The sequence below is a fragment of the Electrophorus electricus genome, chromosome 20 (assembly GCF_041902795.1).
Source record: "Electrophorus electricus isolate QZ-2024a chromosome 20, ASM4190279v1, whole genome shotgun sequence".
Taxonomy (NCBI): Eukaryota; Metazoa; Chordata; class Actinopteri; order Gymnotiformes; family Gymnotidae; genus Electrophorus; species Electrophorus electricus.
In genome coordinates this window covers 12184046-12211416 of record NC_137516.1, presented here as the reverse complement: position 1 = coordinate 12211416, position 27371 = coordinate 12184046, and the positions used below count along the sequence as shown (strand labels likewise).

General features: G+C 41.9%; 1 protein-coding gene across 1 annotated transcript; it reads left to right on the top strand.

The window, feature by feature from the left end:
* Positions 1-8435: 8435 nt before the first annotated feature.
* htr5ab (5-hydroxytryptamine (serotonin) receptor 5A, genome duplicate b) lies at positions 8436-24804 on the top strand. Its single transcript, XM_027022347.3, has 2 exons — positions 8436-9155; positions 24436-24804. The coding sequence occupies exons 1-2, from the start codon at positions 8448-8450 to the stop codon at positions 24766-24768; spliced, it is 1041 nt and encodes a 346-aa protein (XP_026878148.2). The 5' UTR covers positions 8436-8447; the 3' UTR covers positions 24769-24804.
* The last annotated feature ends 2567 nt before the right edge of the window (positions 24805-27371 follow it).

The following is a 27371-nucleotide window of genomic DNA, read 5'->3' as shown; positions in this document are numbered from 1 at the left end:
TACTTCCCATCTTAGGTAAAGGTGTAGATCTGGGGGTCCATGGGCATTGAGAGTTATGGTAAACTGGGATGTTATGATGCTGTCACTTTACCTCGCTTTTGTCACTCAAATTTCTTGACAGAGCGGCAGAGTGCTGATGTTCCAGGATGCCCTCATGTCCGTGTTTCCTTCTGGCTCTATTCTGTTACCTGTGCTGCCATAGCTAGATCTGCTGGAGACCAACTCTGCACACTATAGTTCCTTAATTTACACACCTTTGTACCTGGACATGCCTAATAATCTATTCTCTCTTTCTGTTAATGTTCACCTACACCTGATGTCATGTTGTTACTAAGCCTCAACCCATCTCAGCTGCTAGGCTATAGCTCCTCCCAACACTCCCTGATGCCCCTTGCTGTAGCCCACCACCCCTCCACCCCAGTCAACTACTTCTCTGTTGCCCTTGACAGATGTTCTAATGCAAGATGGGAACACATGTACATCATTGAACTCAGACTAGGATTCTAGAAAACTGGAGTAGACATTCATTGCTTATTTCACCATTTTTAATATTAATATTTTCTCATACTACTTATTCTGCTCTTTATTGTTTATATTCTTGCTACTTTGGTGCCAGAGGAGGATCCCCCCCACCCACCACCACCACCACCATTGAATCTTGGTTCCTTTCAAGGTTACTTAGTCATGTTCTAGGGAGTTTTCCCTTGCCACTGTCTCCTATTGCTAGGGGCTTGGACACGAACATCTGTAATGCTGCTTTGTGACAATGCCTGTTGTAAAAACCACTATATAAGTACATTTTACTTTGACTAAATATGTGTTTTGCTTTGGAAACTATGGCAATAGAGATTGGGTGTTGTAGAGATTTCTGCAGAAAAATGTGCATATAATTTCTTCATGAAAGTGCAGTGAAAGTAGTGTCAGTGGTTTCAGAAATGTAAAATCTCTGACAGGAATCTGATTGTTGACAGGAATGTATCACAAGTTTCACAAAAATAGCAAGTTCTGACAGTTGTTATCTCCTTTTAGAAGATAGGCCTTGGTTCTTAGAAATGTTCTACTGTAAATCATTTGTGACATGTAGACTTGTAGTATCTCCCAGGCTTCTGGCAGTGCAGAATTTATGATGGATCTTAAGTCACACACAGTATCAGTGAAGGATTCCCATTGCACATAGTCCATCACAGTCTTTTTCTGGCCAGTGGTATTCTATATGATCTCAAGGCTACTGGGGAGATATATGGAAAACTGCAACTGGACAGCAGCAATAATTCTGTTCCATCTGCTTTCCATTGGACAGACTCCAAATAGGGAGGGATCCCAGATAAGGAGGGTCCTTAGTGGTTTCTCTGCTTGAACAGGTTCATTCAGCCTCAGAATTAGGGAAATAGTTCAGATACTTTACATTTGGGAATGCAATATTTACCTAGCCTGAAGATAGGTAGCAGGCACCATCGTGCATTGTGCTATGTGGGACTGTCTACAAAAGTGAGGCTAAGGGTTGCAGTTTTGTGGCTGAAGTGGCTTTACTCACAAAATTTGAAGCCACAGTTTCTGAGACTAGGCTGTTTCTCTTGAGAGGACTCTGCTCACTGTGGGAGAAGAATGTGTGTGCTCCTTTAATGCAGACTGTCTGTGGTTCACTTCAATTTATGCACTTGAAAAACGCACTCCCTCACTCACTCCCTCACTCACTCACTCCCTCACTCACTTATTCAGCCACTTAATTTTTCACTTAATCACTCAGTCATTGACTCACTGGCAGTAACTTCATTTCAATGCTGTTCAGTATTTGTTCATTGAAGGTGCAATTAGCTGTTTCCTAGCTATATTACACTTCAGTAAGTGTAATATATTTCTAGATAAATGTTTAATTTCTTCTATTTTGATTGTTTGGTACACCTAGATTATCTTTTAAAGATGTTTTGCTTTGCTAATTTTGGGATCACTGCTGGACTTTTTGTCCATATACATGATAGGAAAAGGTCTTGGTACATGGTAACTTATTTCAGAGATCATGTGTTACATGGCCTTGTCTAAGTTAAATAGTCAAAGTCTCTTTTCTAAGTTAAATAAATTGTTTTCAGTTGCATGTGGGGTGAAATACTTTCTCGTTTGTTGAACTTGAAGTTGAGCAGGTGTGAAGGCTATGCAGGTTTAAGGGGTGTTCTCAGTTTAGACCACTGTTTTTACACCAAAGTTACAGGCTAAATGAATAAAGAAACTCTGGAGGATCAGCATAATTACAGGCTACCTGCTTCATACTGATCAGCGCGAGACTGCAGGTGAAGTAACCTGTCAGGGAAAGTAAATGTGTGTTAGGGCGTTGCATAACAGTCTCTTGTATTATTTTTATGTTTAAAGTAGTTATTAGCATCCATTTTTTAAATGAACGGACTATAGGACAAATCGTCAGGGCCACTTTCCTATCCCCTGCTTAAGCCTAAACCTCGAATTGAAAGACGTTTCGTGATTCATCATTTGCCCTGCAATTTAATCCAATACTAGGCTTAAACCATATTCGGGAGCCCGGCCTTTATCTATATGTTTAGGCCAATTACAGTAAATGTTTACTTAATTTTTAAAGGTAGACGCATTTTCTCTTTAATCCATCATGATGGGTTGTCAAGTGTGTAGTTCAAGGCACGAATTATGAATTCCATCATCTTAATTAAGCGCGTTACCGATTAGATTTTGCATTTGTCGAACTATTTGCATATGCGCTCACGTCACTCCCAACGGTGTCTGCACTTTAGGGAAAACTTGCTGTACTCGCAAGGTAAAGACAAATGAGAACTGTTTCGGACATGATTCGGTTAAAGGTAAGAGACCACCTTTGATAAGTATGAGGGATACTGGATAAGAGCTAAAAATTATTTTGAACGCGTAGTCAGTAGCCCTGTCACAGCTAAGCTTTACACACACGTCTGCTTCGCGCTTTAAAGGAGCGAAAATCCCTCAAGTTTGGATTTGGCGCCATAATTACACTATTAAAATACCGAAAACCTACAGTTTTAATCTAAAGTGATTTCCAAACGACGAATTCACGTTTCCTGCACTTTTTACCATACATTAACATAAGAAGCCACCCCTGTGTTTCTTTTTGGTTGAATCCACATGCAATGTTGTAGCCGTACATCAAGTACAGTGTTTTTAGTGCGTTACAGGTGAACATTGCATGTGCAGAGTAGGTCTACCTCAGGAAAAAGGCGTGAGGCTTTCTTCGAGTATGTTACGGCTCTTCGTTGTGATTATGGGTAAGCGATGCTAGATTTTTTTCTGTGACGCGTAACCCATATCTAATAATAAAAAACGAGGTGAAATAATGCTTTATGTTTCCATAGCTTATTTGTGACACGCTACAGATGAAGAAGACTCGTGTCCGATGCTGCGATGCTGCCTACCCTTAAGCTCGAGAAATACCAATAGATTCTATTGCAATTGCGTTATTTGCACAACCGTTCGCCTTTTGTGACTGCTTATCACTTCACTAGCACATATTGCAGTTATTGTAACTTGTGTGCGGAATCTGTCAATGAAAGGTTTGAAGCACATTCTGTATTAAGGAAATTGTCAAAGATATCAAGTTGATAGCTGAATTTTAATTGTTTTAGTGTAGAGTAGAACTGCTTGTACGTTTGCGCCTGACTCACTTTTCAAAATGATACGGTGCAATAATTTATTCAAGAAATGTGAATATACATAACCTGTGTCTAATGTTGTTCGTTCATTCTTGCCAGCCACTACTTTGTATAAAATTAATCGATTAACTTTGTTCCGCGGGAAGCTCGACTTAAGTTCACAGAATAATGTGACACTGATGAGCGTGTAATCAGAGTTGATTGGGAAGCGGAAGAGTTCTTCCGATCACAGCTTTGCCTGCCTCGTCTCCGGGGAGAAGATGGGCTGCTTTTCCCAGCTGCGTAGAACAGTTTTATCACTTAAATAATTCATTAATATTTATTTTCTCTCTCTCTCTCTCTCTCTCTCTCTCTCTCTCTCTCTCTCTCTCTCTCTCTCTCTCTCTCTCTCTCTCACACAGTATGGTCAATCTAGGCTGTAACCTTTATTTCTCCTACTACTTTAGAATTAAGTTTAACAGGTAGGTAACATCGGGATTCCATACATTTTTCTTTCTTTTGTTTGTTATTTCTTAATTACAATATTTCTTTCTTGTACAATATTTTCATTTGCTGATCTAGTGAACCTTGATCTTGTAATATTTTATAGGCCATAACCTGCCTTCAGGACAGTATTCACCTATGCATGTTATTGCTATAGATTAGATTTCTCTCATTAATATCAATAATGCGGCTTAATGCACAATGTATCTGCAGTAATATGGCTCTTGTTAATTGCTGGAAGGGTTTACTGCCACTGTTTCTGACTGGTGTAATGGGCCCTAACATGACTGCTGTAATAATGGGGTTGCTCATTGTATAGTTGTTGGTATCGGTTTTGTTCTCTGTATTTATGTATTTGTGATAAGATGAAATTAGAACATGTTTAGTGGTGCACCTATTGCACAACTTCAGATGTTCACTTTGTAAATTTCTGCAAGTAATAACTATTAGAACATCAAACAAAAAAAGCATAATTGCTGAGTTTGTCATAATCATAAACCCCTACTTAATGAAAGCAGTTCTGTGTAGTTGCTATGCACACAATAGTAAAAAACATTGTAAATATTTAAATTTGTTGTGGTGATGGTTACGTGGATTCTGCTTGAACCCCATTACAAAGGATATCTGTAATGATCTTTCAGATTCTTCATTTTGTGTTGGCATTTAGTAGAGGAGTGGGGGAAGTGGGTGGTTTAAAGCATTTATAAAGTTAATTCAAGTTAATTGGCTTAGGTTATTACCCCAAGGATCTTATTAATAGTTCAGCTGGAGTGATGGGGGCATATACAGACTTAAAGGTTCCCAGGGGCATGGCATTGACACAATGATTTAAAATGAAATTCTTATTCTCACTCTCTGGCTCTCTTTCCTTGTGTGTGCGCATCTCTTTCCTTGTTAGTGCACAAGATATGTAATATAAGAATGACAATATAAGAGAGAAGAAAGCACACACTGTTATGCTGCAACCGTCTAGTAATGAGTGAGTCCAGTGTGTGGGTGAGTGAGTCCATCCATGTTGATGAACTCTGATTTACTGATTTGCAGTTATGTGTAATCTGTACTGAGGTTTCACTTTCTATATTCCAGAGTTTTCTCTTTCAGATGGTCCTTCTGTCACATTCTTTGGCCACCGGATTTCAGGTGTAACCACCCTAGTGACATATTTTATGCTTTGGACTTTCGATTATCAATTGAGCATAGATGTGTTCTGATGCTGAAAAACTGTTATGTTCCAACTGAGTTTTTAAATCATAGTTTCTTTAAAATAATACATTTAAAATGATGGACTTTTCTCACATTGTATTATTTTTGTGGGTACGTTTTATTCCATGGAGAGCTATGAATACACACACAGTCTCCCATGTAAGCATACATGTGCACACACACACACACACACACACACACACACACACACACACACACACACACACAAACAAACAAACAAAACAAACAAACAGACACATATCAAACAGAACAACAAAGCCGAATGAACCCCATTTCCCATCACTTTTGTGGCAGTAAAGTGACAGGTGTTATGGTGTATGACAGTGCGTCCAGTGCACCACTGAATGCACACAAGGCACCTGTTGAAACTTGTTAGTAAGACACTGCCAAGCAAAACCTTCCATTTGGTTTGCTCACTACTGAGCATGTGTTTGTACCTGTCCAGCTTTATGCCTCATGGCACAAACTAATGAAAGAGCAGAGAATGAAAAGGGAGAACAAGTGAGAGAATAGAGAGCAGGGATAGAAAACTAGACAGATAGAGAAGGAGATATTTGGTAAAAGACAGGATGCAGGTGCAGAAGAATAAATCTGAAATAGACGCGTGAATAATAGGGAAAGGATTTCATGATTGATTACAGAAGACCTTGTTAAGTCTCTGCCTGTTCCATGAAGCCAAAACAATGAGATTGTGGTAATGAGTCCATAGAGCTACAGGCTCAGGGGGACACAGCCTCAGCTCCCTAACCTTAGACGGGGCAGGCGTCCGGTGGACTGTGCGCATGGTGATGAGATCAGGAATCAGGAACACATTCATCTTGAACCATCCCTAGGCTCATCTTGAACCATCCCTAGGCTCTTGCTATTTTTCACTCATGGTCCTATTCTCAGCATTACAAAGTACAATGCGACAGTCATCTCAGCCTAGACCACCACAAACATTCGGACATGTTTGCTAGCATGACAACTTTAAACACAATCAGAATGCACCACTTGGTGGTTAAAAGAGCATGTGATCTCTCTTATCGGCAGCTCGCTGATGTAACCCTTCTCAATATTCCTCATGCCACACTGTGTAAGCAGGCAATAATTTTAATGCCTTGATGTTTTTCCCACTGAATCGCCACTGGCAGGCTTGCTGGCTGCCACATTAGCTTCCACAGGCTGAGACGAAAGCAGTTACCATTTTAATCTGTGGAGAAAATAGGCTAGTCAAAAAGTAATGGACTTTTGCAGACTACATATCAGCTCCTGTCAATCCTGGAAGTTTCAAAACAGCACATCTCTCTCAGCCTAAATGATCTGGTGTCAGGAGCCAGCTGTTAACAAGGTTAAGTACAATTCTGACACAAAAAATTGTCAGAATATTAATTTCTGTAAGGTGATTTAAGTCCAATGTAACTTCAGTTAAGGTAACTATTTCTAAGTATTCATCACACTGATTCATACATTGACAGGTACCATTCTCATTCAGATTGGAGGTCTTTAACACTCAAGGATACTGCAGACTTAATACATAAATTAATGTAATGTATTAATACATTAAAACAAATGTTGCTATGTAACACAAAAGGGTGGATAATTAATAAAAGATGATCACAGATCATGTCCTTCATACTTGTTAATTTGAGAGCTTGAGGTTTTTTCTGTTAGGACTTAAGTGGATATAATATACAGCAAAGGAGAGTGTATTTGTCTGGTGCAAGGAGTGATTCGATCATAAGGAAGTGCCGTGCAGGAGGTTAGCAGAAAAGGACAGGAAAGTACACTGCAAACCTCAGCAAAGGCATTAAGATAAAGTGCTTTTAGAGCTCATTATTCAGTGACATGTAATGGTATAATTGAACTGTAATCCTTCTGCCACAAAGCCATGAATGTAAAAGCTGTTACAGTTCATTTGCAGAATTTGTAAATGTAATTTAATTGAATGGCATAATGTTGCTGCTCTCTCACAAGATTTTGGCAGTGGCCAGGATACTATGCTGGAGTGCATATAATATAGATCAGCTTTAGGATCAATTCAGATTTGTCCCTTGAAGCAAAGCCTCAAATCTCATTGCAGTATGCATCATTCCATAAATAGTGCTTCATTCTTGTTAGTAGCATGCGTTTGCTCACTCCCACACTCACGTGTGTTTACTCCCACGAGGTTTGTTTGTATCAATCTGGTCTGTAATTACAGTGGTCAAAATAAATGTGACGTTGCTTCACTCTATCCTTCTTCATGCTTCTGATGGAGCTCCTTGTGAAAGCGTTCATGGGCTGTAGGGTGGCTAGAGCAGCAAGGACTCTGTTTTGACAGAGTAGGCAGATGCCTCAAAGTGGCTCCATACCTTGTTATCTGCACATGAAAGTAAAAGGCTGTTTTTTGTGCCAGGAGCTGAAAGCAACTGAGTGCGGAGATGAAGGCTATCTTCTCTCTCTCTCTCTCTCTCTCTCTCTCTCTCTCTCTCTCTCTCTCTCTCTCTCTCTCTCTCTCCTCATGCAAAATGCTGAAGAACGAATGGGGTTTTGGCTTCTGAATGAGTATCATTGGCATGTGGGTGAGAGGGTAGATGCTTGCTGAAGACAAACCTTATAATTCATGAAGATGGCTTTCTTGGAAAAGATACAAGAATGGATTAGCTCAGGGGTGATGGTGACATTTTACATTTTTTATTGGTGCTGTCGTGGAAAAGGAAGTTTGAGTTATTCCATTTTTTTTCTCCTGTGTTTCTTTTTCTTTTCTTTTTTTTTTATAGGAAAAGAGCCAATCGTACCCTCTTGCTGCCGTCCACAGGTGAACTGCAAAATATTTGGAGGCTGCAGGCATCTCTCTTGCTCCAAGCCCAAGTGTAATGTGACTGCCGTTTTTCATCAGCTTGACAGCCGAAGGAGCTGCAGTAGATCTCAATTGGCAGCGAACAGCAGTGTGGAGGTGTAGACCTCTTGGCCAGAACAACCCTGGTGTGCTGACCCTAGCAGTAACCTTTGCAGAATTCAATGATCAAACCTGAGAAAATGTTCAATGGCTGACAGAAAGATTACCAAGTAGTCCAGTGGGTTGATCCACACTAGCCCCAGCCACAAAGAAGAGTGGGATTTCTGTGGCCCTGGGACATGGCCCAGCTGAATCTTTCTGCTTTCTTGTCCAACTTTAGTGGGGAGCCGGAGTCAGGAAACCTCTACCGTCCATTCTCTGTGTTCAGCATCCTCACCCTGACACTCCTGGCTATGCTCGTGGTAGCCACGTTTGCATGGAACCTCCTGGTGCTGGTGACTATCCTCAGGGTGCGCACCTTCCACCGCGTCCCCCACAACCTGGTGGCCTCCATGGCCATCTCGGACGTGATGGTGGCTGGACTGGTGATGCCCCTCAGTCTGGTGCGAGAGCTGTATGGCCGCCGCTGGATCCTGGGCCGCGCCCTGTGCCAGGTCTGGATTTCATGTGATGTGCTATGCTGTACGGCCAGTATCTGGAATGTGACGGCTATTGCGCTTGACCGATACTGGTCCATCACGCGGCACCTGGAATACACACTCAAGACACGGAAGAGGATCTCCAATGTGATGATCGCCCTTACCTGGCTCCTCTCTGCCATCATCTCCCTCTCCCCACTATTTGGCTGGGGGGAAACATATTCAGAGGAGAGTCTGGCCTGCCAGGTGAGCCAGGAGCCCTCCTACACAGTCTTCTCCACATTTGGCGCTTTCTATCTGCCCCTGTGTGTCGTTCTTTTTGTCTACTGGAAGATCTACAAGGCTGCCAAGTTTCGCATTGGATCCCGGAAGACTAACACCATCATGCCCATGGCAGAGGTTATTGAGGTAAGACGTTACATGTGGTTACATTGAGGTAAGATGTTACAATTAAAGACCAAACCAAATGCTCAAATAGTCTGTTGTCATGCCTGAAATTCAATTGCAGATGGCAAATCAGACATTATCTATCCCATTCACAAATGAGAGTAGGCAATAAAAACCTAAAAGAATTCTTATTTGAATCTTGACTGGTCTAGGAATCTACTGGTTGGACTGAAACAATAACAAAGATAAAGATGGTATTTTAAGCTTATTAGCAACTGTATTTTTGATACAGGTAAACAATTAGTCTTAAGTTTGACTAAATTACAGTCTTTATGGGGATCATCCACTGAAATTTAGTTTTAGTCTAGGACCAAGGTAAATCTGTTAAACTCACCCAGGTAATGGGAACAATGGGAAGCTGTATTTTAAAGATACAGGATTATAAGGGAGACATGGATGTGTGTGAGACTCAGTGTTGCAAAATCACTGTTCTAGCCATGTAAGGGGAATCAAAAGATAACTGCAAACAGATGAATTGCAAAATGACTATTACACACAATTAAAAGATGCAACAATATCTGCCAAGGCTGAGGTTGGAAATCAATGTGTATCCCATTAAGTATGCTAAAGCATTTCCACTTAAATTAGGCTTAAATGAACACATGTTCAGCCTTTATGACCCTGTATGAGAAAATACGATTGTAAGACAATCGTAGCAGGCAATTTGCAGTACTGCAATGGTTAATCAAGGGAATAAAATGAATTTTTAAAAAAGCACATGTTCAAAATTTGAAAATACCAGAAGTGAAATGTAAATGAAATCCAGTAAATGACTGACAGAACAGAGTTTAGGTGTCACTTGACCAAGCTAGTGTCACGGATGATGTTACAAATAAACTGCAGGAGTTAGTCACTTTAATCAGGGCAGTATGAGACCTACTTGAGCTGTATGGTACTACAGTGAGGAGTAGGCCTCATGACAGTGGAGAGGATGTGCACAAGCTGAGGTGTGTCAGAGACTTATGTACATTGCACTTACCATGCACATTATTAGAAACGAGTACCTTCTTATAGTCGTGGCTGGATATTTTTTGTGTGATGGACCACTATCAACCCAGCACACAGCCAACACTGCTTTGCCTGATAGACTCATACTAGTGCAACACCCATTACCATACCACTGTCATGTCATTTGTGTTGAGAATGTCTGACATTAAAATGCAATCCAACCAGCAATAGTCCCGTGGCCAAAAACTGACCAGAATTAAATGGAGTAGAGGGTTGTTGACAGCAGACAGCAGAATGAAACTGTACATCTACACTGATCGTGAACTTCACAAGACCTCTGAAGTTATCCTGTAGTATCTGGAACCAACTTGTTATTACAGCACATAACTAGATTAGATTGTGTCCTTGGGGATTTGTAGACTAAGTCAACACCTTCGACATGTCAAAGTAACATCCACGTTAATGACAGGACTCAAGGTTTTGCAGGCTTCACATTGCCTCTGCCAGGCATTATTCCTTTTTGCCATAGTACATCCTTGTGCCATCTCTTCACAAGATAAGCAACACACAGCCCTGGGCATCTGTATAATGCAAAAGAAAATGTGATTCATTAGATCAGGCCACCTTCTTCTATTGCTCTGTACTGTGCTTTATAGAGACCTGCTTGGATGTGAACATCTCTCTAATGTCAGTACAAACATGTTTGCATAACGGGTTAATAGGTTTGTTGAGGATGCTGTTGCACACTGTTTACTCTTGGGTTTGCAACACTTGGAGGTACCAGGTATATGCACAAATTCTATTTTTAGATTACATCTCAGCGTTTACTACAATATTACTGTCAAGGCTTTTTGACAAACTTAAAACGCTTGGTGCCCACAAGTCTTTATGCTGTTGGATTCTCAAATTTTTATTTTTTTTTCAAACAGCAAGTTGTTAAAATGAATAGTGTGTTTCCGCTCTTCTGCCACCACCAAGTGTTTTGCTTCCTTTTTTAAACTCTCTGTACCAACAACTGTATATCAAATTCAGATTCAGTCAAATTGTACAAAGTTGCAGATGATACAACATTAGTGGGCTTGATATCCAATGATGATGAAACAATATACAAAGACTTGTTCAGAGCTTTAGTGGAATGGAGTTTGGTGAATAATTAATATGTCATCATTGATAAAAACAAAGGAACCAATGGTGGACTTTAGGAAAAGGAAGGTGCACCTGTTACCTCAGGCCATTAATCGTAAATGGGAGCAGAGAGTTGACTTACTGATGTGAGAGACTTAAGCGGGAGGATAACACTGCTGTCTTGCTGGGAAAAGCTCATGAAAAATCTTTTTTTTGTAAGACAGCCTAGAAAATTTGGTGTGACTAGAGACTGTATGCTTCACTTTTCCAGAACTGTGGTGGAAAATGTGTTGACCTTTTCAGTATGTGCCTGGTATGGTATTAATGGCATATGAAAGTAATCGGTTAGAGAAGGTGGTGAACTCCCATCCTTTCCTTCTATACACATCAGTAGAATATAAAAGAAGGCATTAAAAATTCATGCAAGTAGTTCACGCCCAGCACAGGACCTTTTTAAAGAGCATCTTATGTAGAACCATCATCCTTGTGCTATGAGACTGTTAAATTTCACCACAATCTTAACAATGTTATTGTATATTAATGTATTTAATTGTTTTTATGAATTTTATTGATATTTTAATGTATTTTAAGAGTTGTGTGTTGCATGTGTGGATGTTTACTGTTTGTGTCACTGACCAATCAGTTTCTCTCAGTAAAGCACTTACTGAAATGGCAATAAAATATTGAAACTTGAAAATAACCAGAAATAATTTTTTCAATAATTTGTGCTACACTATCTCATCTGTGGGATTGGACCAGACAGGCTAGCCTTCACTACATTAGAGAATTAATGGTGTCCATGTGTCACAGAATGTTCGCCTCCCGCGAGGCACGTGGTTTGGCCAGCCATGTGCAGTGGGAGGACTTTCATTTGTGACCACGTCTGCACACCTGTACCTCGTTTCGTCTGTGTGTATTTAAACCCACGTCAGGGTGTGCAGCGTCATTGGTCATTGTTGACGTAACGTGTTAATGTTAAATGTTAGCATCATCATTACATGTATTCCCGTTTATCGTGTCTGTTTATTGTTAACCATTTCATGTTCCTTGTCTGTAATACATGTGAGTGCCATTGTATTTATATGTTTCAATTAAATGTTCGTCCTTGTCGAGGAAGTTTGTGCGTCCTACCCCACGCCCTTCGGCACTCGGGCCACACCGTACCATGACTCTTTTGCTAGTTCACTGGCTGTCTTTCCTTGGACAACATTTGGTAGGTACTAACCAGGGCATGCCAGTAACACCCCATAAGACCTGCTGTTTTGGAGAAGCTCTGTCATCTGGCCATCACCATTTGGCCCTGGTCATAGTTTCTCAGATCTTTACTCTTTCTCATTTTTTCCTAATTCCAACACAACACTTAAGTACTGACTGTTCACCTTTGCAAAAATAATGTTAATCACTTCACCAGTCAATAGGTTTAATGTCGTGGCTGATATGTGTATAAAATGCACTTATAAGTATAGCCAACAGGTATATTATATTTCAGTTGGCAATATCATACTTTTGACTTGTGGGTAAAAAATGTAAACTGCAGTGAATTACATTAGCCTATAATAAGAATTAGGGTTTGTTAAAGCTGACTAAACTTCATTGAAGGTTACATAGGCTTCTTGGTAACAATAATCAAATTATATTCCAATGCATTTTTAAAAGAAAAAGGCATTGGGAAATTGGACTTTGAAAAGGGGCTATAGCAAATTAAGAAAAAAAAAAAAGAATTTAAATTGAATAAATGTGACATCTTAGAACAGGTCAGACACACCAGCGTGTGTGTGTGTGTGTGTGTGTATAAATATAATCTCCCTCAGTACACGTGAGAGAACAGTGATAATACTTTGCAGGAAATGAATGGAACGGGAGAGAATAAATAGCATAGCAAAGATGAGACACAGGTGCCACTAGTAAACTTGTGATGATGATCTGGTGAGGTTGTGCCGGTGAAGAGGGTAATTGCAGTCATGGACCGAGGGCGGTTGCGTGACAATGAAATGGCATGTGTCTGACTTTGTCATCTGGATCAGAAATATAGAATTAGAATACAGGTTTGGGAGTTATATTCTAAATAATGCAAATAATTTCTTTTGAGCAGAGATTCTCTTACTTTTTATTCCACACTGCACAGTCCTTCCTGCCATACTTACGCCAGTACAAAAGGTCGTGCATGTGGTATGTATGTGGCTAATAGATTGTGGATTTCTTACTTACCATTATTTAATGAGGAGTTCTACCTACTGGCAGCTGTATGATTGGTGCAGAAGGAGAAACGAAGAAAGAGAGGTGAAGAGCCATCCTGCAGAGGAGAAACCCCAGGCATGTCTCAATGGCATTCTGATGTCATCTCATCAGGAAAAATGGAGTGGACATCTGCTTCAGTGAGGCTGCCCCGCTGACAACAGAGCTGAAGGAAAGGTCTTTGAGTGACAGAGGCAGTACATGAATGCAACTGGAGGAATAGCTCTAGGTAAAGCTGCCTTGTCTTAGGGATGTCTTAAAATAGCATGATGGCCAGAGCTCATTTTTTTCATATAGAAGATCATCCATGGTGCTGTCAGAACACAACAAAATATCTGGTGTTGAATTAACACCTCCAGCATTTATATAAGTTCAGTGTAAATTCTGGGACTTTCATGGCTTACTGTGAACTCAAGAAAAACTCACATGTTTGGCTTCCTTGTTCAAAATAAGAACTGGCTTATTTTGTAGTATTAGGGAAAGACAGCAGGATTTCACTCTATTAATAAGAATCCACAGAAGCTGTCATATTAAATATGTCACACTAAGTGAATTATTCCTATGCAGAGCAGTCAACCTGCTTCTAGGCTTGACCAGAGTTCTGTGAAATTGAGGAAGGGTGTTGTTGTTTTTTTTTTTCTCGATATCTAACCATCTGTTTAATCCATAGGGATAACAAGACCTTATGTAATGTGTCAATCTTACCATCACGGTGGCAAAGCACATCTCCCCAGAACCTCCTCAAATCTACCTCCATGGAGCCTCCCTGGCTATATTCAAAATGGCAAGGACAACGTGGCACATGTGATCTCTGACTTCAAGGCCACACCTTGTACAGATATCACCTGTAATAGTGGTATATCCCTCTGGGATGTGCAAAATGACTTTGTTGCATGGTTCGAAGTCCTGAACAATGATTCCTCGAAGAAGCCAACCCTCTCATTGCATGTCAGATTGATGTACCTTGCAACACACCTGGTCACATGCTCAGTTCATCCCACTTCACATCAGTTGTGCTTCTGTCAAGGCTGTCAGGATCTTCTGTTCTTTTGGTGTGCATGTGTTGCAGAATAGGTTTGGGCCTTAGCACCACATATCTAGCTAAGAAAGGACACTAGTGTCGTCATTTACTGTGGCTACTGAGGAGAGCAATCCCACCATTTTTGCCATGTTCTACAGAGGTGCTAGGAGAATGTTCTGAACTGCTCTCAGTTGTAGAAACTTGCAGCGAACTGCAAAAATGACTAAGAACATGGCTGGGGTCTCTCAGCCTCTGATTCAGGACACCTATAACAATCACAGTAGTAAGTAAGTGTAATGTATGACTCCTGCAGTCCTCCCAACTCTCCCATACACTCCTGCACTTTTTGGCCCCCTGATCTCTGGAAGAATCGAACAAAGCATCCAAGACAGATTTGTCAAACTCTGCAACAGCTTGTGCCCCCAAGCTGTCAGGATGTTCAAATAACTGTGCCTCTCTACCCGTACCCCCATCTAACAAACATGGTTCCATTTCCCTCCTGACCACTTTATTACATGATAGCTTATCCAGCTTCTTTTGCGGGATTGTTCATATTCAGTACTATTCAAGTGTGTATGAATTTCCAAAACTCACAATGTTGTTTACTGTCTGCCCATATTGTCTTCCATCCTCTAGGGTTACTTTATTGTTTTTATTTTTGTACTTATGTACTTATTGTATTGCAGTTATGTGCATTGCACTGCACTTGTTTGTCTTTTCAATTGTACCAGGTGTAATCCTCGTGCATAATGCTTTTCTACTGCACTGTCTTGTTTGCTTGTACTGTCAGAATCTTCTGGTCTTTTGGTGTGCACATGTTGCAGAATTTGGGCCTTAGCACCACATATCTAGCCAAGAAAGGACACCAGTGTCGTCATTTACTGTGGCACAGGCCTTGTCAGATATGCTTAGCCGAGGCCCTGAGGGAATATTGTAGTGAGCTTGTTTGTGGACAGGATGGCACTGATGCCCTCGACCTTTTTTTTTCTCTTGACCCTAAGCACGATTCCAGTGACCAGTGACAAAGCAGTTTTGAGCCATACCAGTGCACTACCATAAAGAAACATGGAGGTGACTCAGCAATGGGTGAGCTGAACCTGCCAAGACCTCACCGTCTGTGATTAATCACACATCCAGATGGTTCCTTCTTCCTTCACAAAGGTGACGATCACCTAATGAATGGTGCTGAAGCCAATTACTCCACATCTCAACAGGAGAGCTTGGCAGTAGTACTGGCAATGGGGGGAAAACTAAGGATTTTCTAAAACAGAAAGGACCTTTTTGTGGATAAATGTTTACCCACATAGGTCTTCAAAATCTTAGACTATGTGATATGTGTGAGGCTGCTTATGATGTCTGAAAGAAATAAACCAATTTTGCTAAAGCTGAAGTTGGCACATACAAAGGCTGAAATGGCACTCTACCCACCATTTCAAGAATTCAATTAAGATTAAATTAAATAGTAAGATTTCTTACATGAATGTAGTCACATGATAGATTGCCAAGCTTCAATTTCCAGTGATGGACAATGATGGGATGGAGAGACAGTACACACACACATACATACACACACACACACACACACACACACACACACACACACACACACACACACACACACACACACACACACACACACACGCCAAAAAAAAGGTCACCACCCTAAGCAAATAGGTAAGAGCCTTCCATTGGATAATTACTGCATGGGTGATTATGTTTCAGCTGGCAACAAGTTATTTAACCCTAACTGATGCAGTGAGTAGCTTCTCGTTTGTTAAACCACCATGTGGAAAGACACATCCCGTGGTCGTGGAACAGATGTTAATTTGTTTCAGGAGGGTCAAATCACTGGCATGCATCAAGCAGAGAACACATCTAAGGAGATTGCTGAAACTACTAAAATCGGGTTAAGAACTGTCCAACGCATTATTAAAAAGTGGCAGGAAACATCATCTTTGAGGAAGGAATGTGGAAAAGAATCTTGAATGATCGTGATCTGCGATCACTTAAATGTGTGGTGAAATCAAATCTTAGAAAAACAACAGTAGAACTCAGGGATATGTTTAATGGTGAAAGTAAGAGCATTTCCACATGCACAATGTGAAGGAAACTCAAGGGATTGGGACTAAACAGCTGTGTAGCCTTAAGAAAACCACTTGTCAGTGAGGCTAACCAGCAAAAATGGCTTCAATTTGCTAGGAAGCATAAAGATTGGACTCTGGAGCAATGGAAGAAGGTCATGTGGTCTGATGAGTCCAGATTTACCCTGTTCCTGAGTGATGGGTGCATCAGGGTAAGAAGAGAGGCAGCTGAAGTGATGCGCCTATCATGCCTAGTGCCTACCGTACAAGCCTGTGGGGGCAGTGCCATGATCTGTGGTTGGTGCAGTTGGTCAGGTCTAGGTTCAGCAATGTTATGTGCCCAAAGAATGAGGTCAGCTGACTACATGAATATACTGAACGACCAGGTTATTCCATCAATGGATTTTTTCTTCCCTGATGGCACGGGCATATTCCAAGATGACAATGTCAGGATTCATCGGGTTCAAATTGTGAAAGAGTGGTTCAGGGAGCATGATAATTTTCACATATGGATTGGCAACCACAGAGTCCAGACCTGAACCCCATTGGGAATCTTTGGGATGTGCTGGAGAAGACTTTGCGCAGTGCTCCAAATCTCCGATCACCAATACAAGATCTTGGGGAAATTTTAATACAACTCTGGACGGAAATAAATGTTGTGACATTGCAGAAGCTTGTGGAAATGATGCCACAGCGATGTGTTAAAGCTGAGCACATTTGCACTGTCCTGAGACATGAACACAGTGCTTCCTTTACGTGGTTTGGTCCAAGCCTGATGAGAATGGATTTAAATACATTCCTTTAGCGTAGCACCTGCCTGCTGCCAATCAGCTGTGCTGCTCATTCACAGGGCTGTGCACTTTAATACCTGCTGTAAATGGGATCTGTGACAAACCCACACAGGAGTGGCGAACCATTTGTGAACTATGTCTGCTGATTCAGCCAGGTTGAAAATGGAAGTAATGTAAAATATGCCACTCAAATCCAGTGAGCATTTAAAAAATATGGATGCGGTCATGATTTCCTCAGGTTTGTATACCTGATGGCACATCCTTTTTTCACTTTTCAGGGAAGGTCTATTATTTTATGGCTCTTATTACAGGATCTTTAACATGAATGAAAAGCTTTCACATCTGGGTGAACAAATATGATTTAAATTTCAGAGTGCACATTGGAGTTACAAAGAGTGAGGGAGAATGAAAACGTGTGTTTGTATACATATACACCATTCCCTCTCTACATATACACCATTAGTCTATCATTCCATTCAAGAGATCATTAACACTTCTCTCTTTCCCTTCTTTAAGTCCAGTCCCCTACTTTCCATGGCGCCATGGTTTCTGTTTCTCTGGTTTCTGTTTAGCTCTGGTACCAAAATGGTTTTCTTTTTAATGTGGTAATGAGCAACTAGACTACTCAAGAAGCTAAGTATATAGTTAGAAAATAAGATATCTCCATGAGATCCTTTTGAAGAGCAGTGTACAGCCTTGTTCCAGCAGCAGAGTATAAACAGCCACGGTATTAAAACATTTACACAGATAAGTGGTGTAAATTTAGCTACAGATACACAAGCAACACAGAGGTATACAGATATGCTGTGCTATGCATACTGTTGTTGTCATAGAAACCCTGAACCGCAAACAGTGATATTCATTGCCGTACACGCATATGGCAGTGTTGGCATTTGGTTTATCTTGACAAAACCGGGTTCCCTTTGTCTTTTTGCTTTATTCTCCTTGTGAAAAAAAAATAAAAAAAATAAAAACCAGATGTCATTACTGTCACCTTAGGCTTTCTCAATAGGAGTCGAAAGCTAGTTCCTGTAAAGCTTCTTTGAGAGGATATCTATTGGTAAAAGTGTTAAATAAAATACTTTTGAGTTGAACTGAAATGATTTGTGGAGTAAGTCACAGAGCAAACCTGGTAATACACAACTGCACACTATGCCATGAAAATATGGCTTTAAAAATATTTCAGTGTGTCTGTTAGATATTTTTAAATATTTTAATTTGGCCCTGTCATTGGGTACAGCAGACATCTGTGATGAAATCTAGCAAACGGCAAAGGGCCAGTGGGTCAGGAGAGAGGACAGGAAAGAAGACAATATATCACATCGTGACCTTTTAAAACTAATGAGTAAGGTCACTAATGAGTAAGGTCAGTTCCTGGTTCTGAAAACGGACAGCACTCCACTTTATGTTTACTTGATTACTTAGAAGGATGTAGGGTGGACAAGCGTGATGAAAAATAATCTGATATTAGTACTAGCCCCACATCATTACTGACTAATTGATTGCACCAAACTAACAAGTTAGTGATTTTTTAAATTTAACTTAAAATTTCATACGATAATGCTTTCATTAATACCTTAAATTGAGCAGAGTAATGATAAAGTAATGTGCAATAAAGGCCTTGGAAGATTCTGCATAGTAATTGGGTCCAAACATTTGCTAATTAGCAATTATGTTATTCCCTATATCATGTAAATTCCCTTGTAACAGTCTAAAACACTGCTTTTTAAACTATAACCTGGCATATATTTGTAGCATTAAAATTGGAACAATACATTTGAGTTATAGTTGCTGTCCATTGCTTTATTGAAAAGGGCTTAACAAATCCAAATTTCCATTTCCAACTATGTAATTCCCAAATTCCCAAAGGGACTTTGAATGGAAGAGTGTAAGGACAATTCTGCCACAACTGTGCTTTCCAAACAACAGCTTCATAAGTGTCTGCTGTGTGGGTTTATCTTTCTCTCCTGTAAACCCAGATATACTTCTGGGACTGCCATAATGCTGGATCGGCAGTTTCTTTTTGGCACTCTAAAGCTGAAGTTGCAATTGTTTCAAGCCTTCCAGTGCATGAAATTCTATACTTGTGCCAGTGCTATGTAGTGTGCAAATAAGGAGATTTGCATTTAGAATATACAGGATAGTGGTTTAGGTTAACACTTTTTGTAAAATATTGATTATACATGTGCATTGAAATGTTTTTGGTGTCATACTTCTTTAGCATTTAGCATACAACTTTAGCATTTTGTGCTTATGCATTTTGTGCTGCAATTAGCGGCACATGTTTATTATACACTTATAACATTAGCATCACAAGTGGTTAGCATACTATTATAGCACCCAGAAAGAGAAACTAGGCTGTGGGGTTTATAGCAGAGTGCTACAGAGCATCTCTCTCTCTCTCTCTCTGAGAGCTATGGCACACAAAGAACTTACTACTTATTTCATGGGAACATAGCTTGTAGATATACAGCTATGCGTATCCAAAACTGTTGGCATGCATGTATGTTAACCACTCTACTTAGTTCATCAGTGATCACAGTGTCTGACCACAGGACTGCTGCTGACTGATGGCTTTGTATTTTATGGCAGACCCTTGTCTACCCCTCAGGGACACTGACATTGTAGGGACCTTCCAGTGACCATCATGCTGGTATGCATGTGTAAGACACAGCAGTGTTGTCAGTATAAATAAGTCAGCCATACACACTCAAAGCACCATGTTTATAAAAACGTGCTTGGTTGGACCATGTCAGTGTCACTGGATGGTCCGACACCCTAAAAATATCTGGTTGTTTATTGGTATATCCAGCAGTTGTCATGTGATCAGAAACTGAACAGTGATAGAAGGTGGATGTCAAAATGTGCACACACTTAGAATACAAACCTATAAGACACATATACCTAATAAAGTGGCACGTGACTATAGGTACAATGTAGGTGATTATTATAATGTGGCTGCTGAATCTACAAGATGAAGTTTCTTTAGCTTAAAAGAAAGTCTGCTGGGCTGTCTTTCTTGTATTTGAAATAACTCAGTCAGCATGGTTCCACATGGCTTAGTGCTGTACTTCAAGATGTCCAGCGACTGCCTTCTTGAGCATGAATGGCAAGGTGCTGACAACTGTAGCCTCAAAATCCACTGCAGATGGATCATTTCAGCTCAGGAGGTTTTCCACAGCTGCTATGGCGAGAGGGTTTGCTCATCCATTCAGTGCAGCCGTTACAGAATGTTGCTCTGCAAGTAGGTGTATCCCTGTATCCCCCATCTGACTTGCCCTGTAGAACATGTTCAAATTTAACTGTTGGAGGCTGTTCTGCTGCTTTACAGGGCAGTTGGTCTCTTGGTGTCCCCTGAGTGGCACCAAAGCGCATTTTCTAGCCCTTGGGCTCATCCTATGGAGGCAGAATTGTAGGATTGTAGGCAGGATTTCTGTGCTTGAAGAAGCAAACTTATTTGTGATGTGCAGAGTGTGTGTAGTCATTGAAGAACTAAAGGTGAGATGTGGAACTTTTATTCTGAGAAAGGGCATTCCTCGAAATGCACACCCATTTTTAACAACCTAGTAGCACAGCTTCTCAAAGCCATTCTGCTGACAATTCCACCATTACACAAAGATAATTCCTCCATTACATCCAGAGACAGCAAATCCCCTGGCGCTGCAGGTACACAGGCATCTCGTCGTTCCCGGAAGAAGCAGGATTCTGTTTATTTTGATAACGGAAAGATCCCAGGTAAGCGCCAAGAGTCTACCTGTCTTGAGCAACGCTGCAGGGGGCAGTGGCCTGCAGCGCAGGACGTGAGTAGGCGGAGTGAATGTGCAGATAACCTGTTTCTAGGCACTCGGTTGGTGCTCAATCGCAAATGTGAGCTCCCCATAGCCCATGTGCACTCTGAGAACTGCCGAGAGGGTTCTGTATCTATGTGTTCCTCCAGGGTCACCCCACCAGTGTCCATGGCTATCTCGCAAGCCACAGCAGCCTGAACTTGTTCCCGGCGTGAGAGACGCCGCCCGTCATAATCCGGTTCCTGTTCCCTGCATAGTGAATGCCATTGCCCGGCCTGTGCCGGTCTCCAGCCCGGCCGGATCTAGCCCCTGCCTCCAGTACAAGACACGCTGCCAGCCTGGTTCCAGTCCCAGGCGCGAGAGATGACGCAGCTGCCCGGCCAGCTCTGGCCCCTGGCACAAGAGATGCCATTCTTTCTGAGCCTATTCTAGTTCCCGGCACGAGAGACGCCGTTCATACAGAACACGTTTCCAGTGCGAGAGATACTGCACAGCCCGATCCAGCCTGATCTGGCCCCCGGCACGAGAGACGCCGCTACCCAGCCAGATCCAGCTCCTGGCGCGAGAGATGCCACCTGTCCCGACCAAATCCTGGTCCCTGGCGCCGCTTGTCCTGAGCCTGTTCCCGGCCTAGTGGTGGCCTCCTGGCCTATCCTTGCCACCCAAGAGGCCTCTCAATCTGTTCTTGTTCCTTGTGTCAGGTCTGTGCCTGTAGGTGCACTACTGGATCTCCCTGCATTGCCACTGACCGCCGTAGCCACGCCTCCAGATCCTGCAGTGATGCTGAGCAGCGCAATCCTGTCTTCGGGTTTCCCGGACCCGCCGCTGACCGGTGCAGCCATGCCTTTGGACCCGCTGCCGCTGACCCCTGCAGCTGCGCCTCCTGAACCTGCAGCACCACTGAGCAGCACTGTCTTCGAGCCTCCCAGACCTGTTGTTGCCCAGCCCACCCACACCTCTGGACCCGCCACTGCGGACTGCTATCCCTCAATCTCCATCCCTCAATCTCCCCAGACTCTTGTACCCATCCAGAGCTTAGCATTGGATCCCGTGATTGCCCTTAGTCCTGCCACTAAGCCTGTCCCTTCTTTGTTAACTCCAGGTGTTTTCCCGTCTGCTTCCTGCTCTGTCTTGTCATGCCTGGCTCCGCCGTTTGGCCCTGTCTCTGCCTCGTGTAACCCTTTGGTTCCTGCTCTCTGTTTTACCTGACCTCCTGCCTCTGTTCCTAAGCCTGGTTCTAGTTCTTGTCCTGTTCTGGCCATTCCTTTTCCCCGGTTTCTATATCCATCCCTGTGCTTACCCCTGATTCTGGCCTGTCTATTCTTGTGTCTAGTCTGGTTCCTGTCCCGGCTCCATCTTGTCCGTTCTGTTTCTGTCAGCGCCTCATCCTAGTCCTGTTTCGTTTTGCGTGCCCTGATGTTGTGCGCATTGGGGGGGTTCTGTCACAAATGGCTACCCTTCTGGCATCCCTGTTGTCATGGTTTCCCTGTCTTCTGTTTTCCTACACTCCCTGGTTCTATGCCTTAGTTTCGTTTTCTCCGTTAAGTTCATGTATTTAAACCATGTCTTGTTCCCTGTGTTTTTGCTGGTCTTTGAATGATTTGTGTATGTGTTTAGGTTATTGAATGTTTGCATGTTTATTCGTATGGTAATTTTGGTTTGTACTCTGTGTTTCCTAGCCCTGTGTTTTCCCTAGCCTAAGTATAGCCTGCTTTCCCGTTTGCCTTTGTGTGATTTTTGTTTTGTTTACTCATGTATCCCCATGCTCTCTGTGTTGGCTCTTTGACCCTGGACTGCTTTAACGACACTGATTCTGGATTTGCCCCAATTAAATCTCCCTCCTCTCCACGCATGCGTCCGCCTCCTTACCGCTCAATGTTACACCTACTAAAATGAGAGAGGATCATTTAAATTCAAATATTCCAAACCTTTTCATATCCTAAAATGGGAGTGCTTTCCTTAGAGACATAAAAGGTAACGACAGTTTATGTAATCAATAATGACAATCACAAGTACCCTTAGTGTTATGATCACATATAATAGATAAAATCAGGCCACTCCTAGACAGTGGAAGACTGCATATTGCAGGAAAGAGTCTGCGACTGTCTGTTCTTTCTGAGACATTTTCTTTTAATTCATTTCTTTGTTTGCTTGATGTCAGCCAACGCTCTCACCAGAAGCCACAGATGCATTGTGTGTTGGCAGAAAAACATTAAACATCAGAACAGTCAAATGAGAGCTCTAATGCCAGGCAGACTCTTGGGATAGGAGATCATTTGCACCCAGATTCTTCGGTCTCCTAAACTAAGCCAGTGGTTTCTGTGCCTGGTGTCCTGGTTAATCTCAGAATGAAGCCACAGTTGTGGAGTGCATGTAAACACCAGCTTTCAACTTTACAAAGACTGCAACATCTTCATTTTTCATGCCTGCCGCTGGCCAGCAGTGATGTGAGTGCGCATTCTCGGCTAGCCATAATCAAACATTCCCTTGAAGACACACTGGGCCTCCCCAGAATGAATTGGTGCACTGAGGCTTATTACTGGAGAATCAATGCAATGCAGAGTTTAGTTCCCACCCCAAGCCTACACATACTGCATGCCATTTTCATGAGATATGAATATCATGAATATCAAGGCCTGCATGAACAATGCTTTCACTTAATGTACATGTTCCTGAGAAAGTCACAGACTAGAAGAGCTGTCTAATCCTGCTGTTCATCAGGCTTCTAAAGAGTGTAATCAGCTTTTGGTGAACTTACAGAGGTTCTGCTTGGGATTCAGGCACCAATAGAGTGCTTGTAGAATTTACCTAGATGGATGTGACAATGTAAATGAAAGAAGAATGATGAAGAGAGATGAAGCATGTATCTGCATATATTTTGTGTGTGTGTGTGTGTGTGTGTGTGTGTGTGTGTGTGTGCGCGCGCACAAAATGTACTTACTCCAAAAACTGAGATGTTTGCACATTGTTTTTTGTAAAATAAGTAATTTTACCTTCTGGAGAACAGGCAAAAACCTGCACCAGAAATTGTGTTTGTTCCTTTCTCAAGTTAAAGTTAAAGCACACACACACACACACACACACACACACACACACACACTCACAGGTGAGAAGCTTAAGGTTGGCCAACCCCTCATACACACATACGAGAGGGAAAAGCTTGGCTGAACACATTTCCTTCAGGTTCCCCACACACAGTCACTCTCACGGCCCAATCCAGCTGAGTAACTTCTTGCTGCTCTCGCCCCACAGGTGAAAGAGGCGGGGCAGCAGCCACAGATGGCATTTGGCGTGCGCCCCGCGGGTGTGTCCTTTCAGGCGGAGGGTGAGACGTGGCGGGAGCAGAAGGAGCGGCGGGCTGCGCTCATGGTGGGCATCCTCATCGGTGTCTTCGTGCTCTGCTGGATCCCCTTCTTCCTGGCTGAGCTCATCATCCCGCTGTGCTCGTGCGACATTCCTCCAGTGTGGAAGAGCGTCTTCCTGTGGCTTGGCTACTCTAATTCCTTCTTCAACCCACTCATCTATACAGCGTTCAACAAGAACTACAACAGCGCCTTTCGGAACCTCTTCTCCCGGCAGCGTTGAACCCAGGTGACAGAAGAAAGAGGGAGGAAAAAGTCGGATGAAAGCTCATGGTTTGGGAGGAGGGGTGGGGACCGGGGGGTTGTTTGAAGAAAGTTGAAAGAGTAAGAGAGCAGAAAGACAGTGGTGCTTCACTTCCAGAACCTCTGACAGTGAAAGAGAGTAACCGGGTTGCATTTGGATAGAATTGACTTTGCGATATGAGCAAGACAGCCCCTGCAGATCAACAGACTCAAGTTCCGCAGTGATGCATGTGTCCTGTTTGTGTCAAAACTTTAAGTCTGTCAAGACTATGCCATGTGACAGCGTCGTTTAATGAATGTTTATGAATTCACCACTGAACTGTGAGAAAAAGGCTTATTACAGACATAGGTTTGCTCTAGGTACCGCAGAGGAAATGGTTTGCAGAAAGGCGAGTCATGCCAATCACATGCCAGAAAATGATGCCGACCAAAAAAAAAGGAGCTAAAATTATTAAGAATTGTAAACAAACATTTAACAGTAAAACACTAGACATACAGTAATCTAATGCATACTCATACTTTTGTGTTGACTAGCACTCCTTTAGACGTCATGCTCTCACAAGCTATTGGATTTTTTTGGAAAGAGTGAAATGCATGTGTTCACAGTAAGGAGAAGGTAATGAACTGAGCAAGCTGCTGAACTTATTAAAGCCACATTCTATGATTTTATAAACAACGGTGTTTATGGCACCTCTACACTGTATATAAATTTATGCTGAATTCTTTTCAAGAGTCTTGAGAGTTCAAAGCAATTTGCCTACCCTGTCATGAGACGAAAGGTTTTAATTCCATAGTTACAAACAAGGTGATAGCTGCTTCAAAGCTTGGTCTTCAGAGGTATGGCTCACCACTTTATTTATATATTTGGTTATTCCACAAAACAGAGAAAATGAAAATGATCACTCGTGTTTGCTCCCCTCCCCATTGTAAGATTTGCTAAGATGCTAATTAAGCTATTTTTCTTTTTTTAAATTGTTAAAAGCAGAGGAGCTGAAACATCAGTTGAATTGTTCTGTAACAGGACCAAACATTTTCCACTTTCAGCACCTTGACGATGTATTTGTGACATTGTGGTGGAATTTCTCACCACATGATTATACAGTGCAACCAAAGAATGGAAATTCTGGTCAGTTTCTAAGGACATTGTTTGCCTCTTTTTCCCTCAACATCTAGAAGACGGTAAAGCACATGTGTTATTTACCACGTCTTTAAAAAAAATGGTTTATGTATCTGTTCTTCCACATAATTTCACATAACTGACATCACTGTGTGTGCACAAGTGTGGTAGGATTCAACAACATCTGTTGAGTGAGTACATGCATTACTTCATGACAGCTCTCGATGTAGCACTTAGGTCCAGTCATACTATGAGAGACAGAGTGGGAGGCAGGGAGAGGGTGAGTGAGTGATCTGGTGAAAGAGTGTGATCTGCATGAAGAGAAAGAACAGAACATAGAGGGGCAGAGTGACAGGGAGAGACAGAAAGCAACTGGTCGGACATGAAAAGGTTATTTGCTACACAATGGTTCTTTGTGATTGAAAAAGACAGATTTGAGTCCAAGAGAATTCCTATTAGTAAGAGAAACAGATGGAGAGAGAGGTGAGACATGGAGCGTTAGAGTAGGCGTGTGATTCAGAGCTATGAGCTGTCTGCTGTCCCTCTCTTTCCCTGCTTTCCATTTCCAAATAAAAGCGAAAAAAAAAGCAAAAATTTCAAAGCTTTCTGGAGTCTATGTCAAAAAACCTCTGCTTCCCCTGGAGAGGAAACACTGGGCACTATTTAAAATCTCCCGCTCTCCTTCTCTTGCTGTGTAGTTTGGGATGTTTGTAGTTTAAATCCCTTTGACATGAGCAGAAAGCAAACCTGGATGTTCCCAGAAACCAGGTCTGGATCCACCCAGAAAGCAGATTTAGTTGTGCACAGAAAGCAGATCTGAATGTCCCTAGAAGGCAGATGCGGATGTACCAAACATCAGCTCTTGCTGGGCACTCCTCCCTCACTCAGCAGATTTACTCAGACAATATACCTTTAAGGAAGTCTTTCCCATTGGTCTGATGCCAGAGGTATTTCATTCAGCATTCAGCCATATATGAGCTGGAAGGTCACTCTGAGCACCACAGCGAGGGTAACATCGCATTACAGCGAACTCAGTGCACACGTGCACAGCAGTATGTGAATGGGCTAATAATTGAAGCAGAGGTCAGAATATAGAACAGTGTGGGTCTAAAATTTCTTTACAGTTACAGTTTCTCATAGACACCAGGAAACATGATCTCTTCTCTTACATGTTGTAACACATTTCTAGAAACCTAACATGTATGCAAAAAAAAATGTGATGCAAATGAAACGTGGACTTCAGAACTATGAACATTTTCCTCAAAACTAAATGTCCACATAAGAATACCAGACAAATGCCAGTTTGTTGAATTTCTCTAACAAACTTTTTTTCACCCTGCACTAATAAATTGAGAACACAGCTGTCACAAGGCATATGCTAGTATCATTGTTGCTTACATAGACTAAAGACAATGAATGCAACCTGTAATGAAATTGTATGCATTACTTATTGACACATTTCCCCA

Bases quoted from the DNA above. Each gene is read 5' to 3' on its own strand.
- htr5ab (XM_027022347.3), top strand. From the start codon at position 8,448: ATGGCCCAGCTGAATCTTTCTGCTTTCTTGTCCAACTTTAGTGGGGAG. The intron at 9,156-24,435 runs GTAAGACGTTAC...CTCGCCCCACAG, and splicing joins CCATGGCAGAGGTTATTGAG to GTGAAAGAGGCGGGGCAGCA.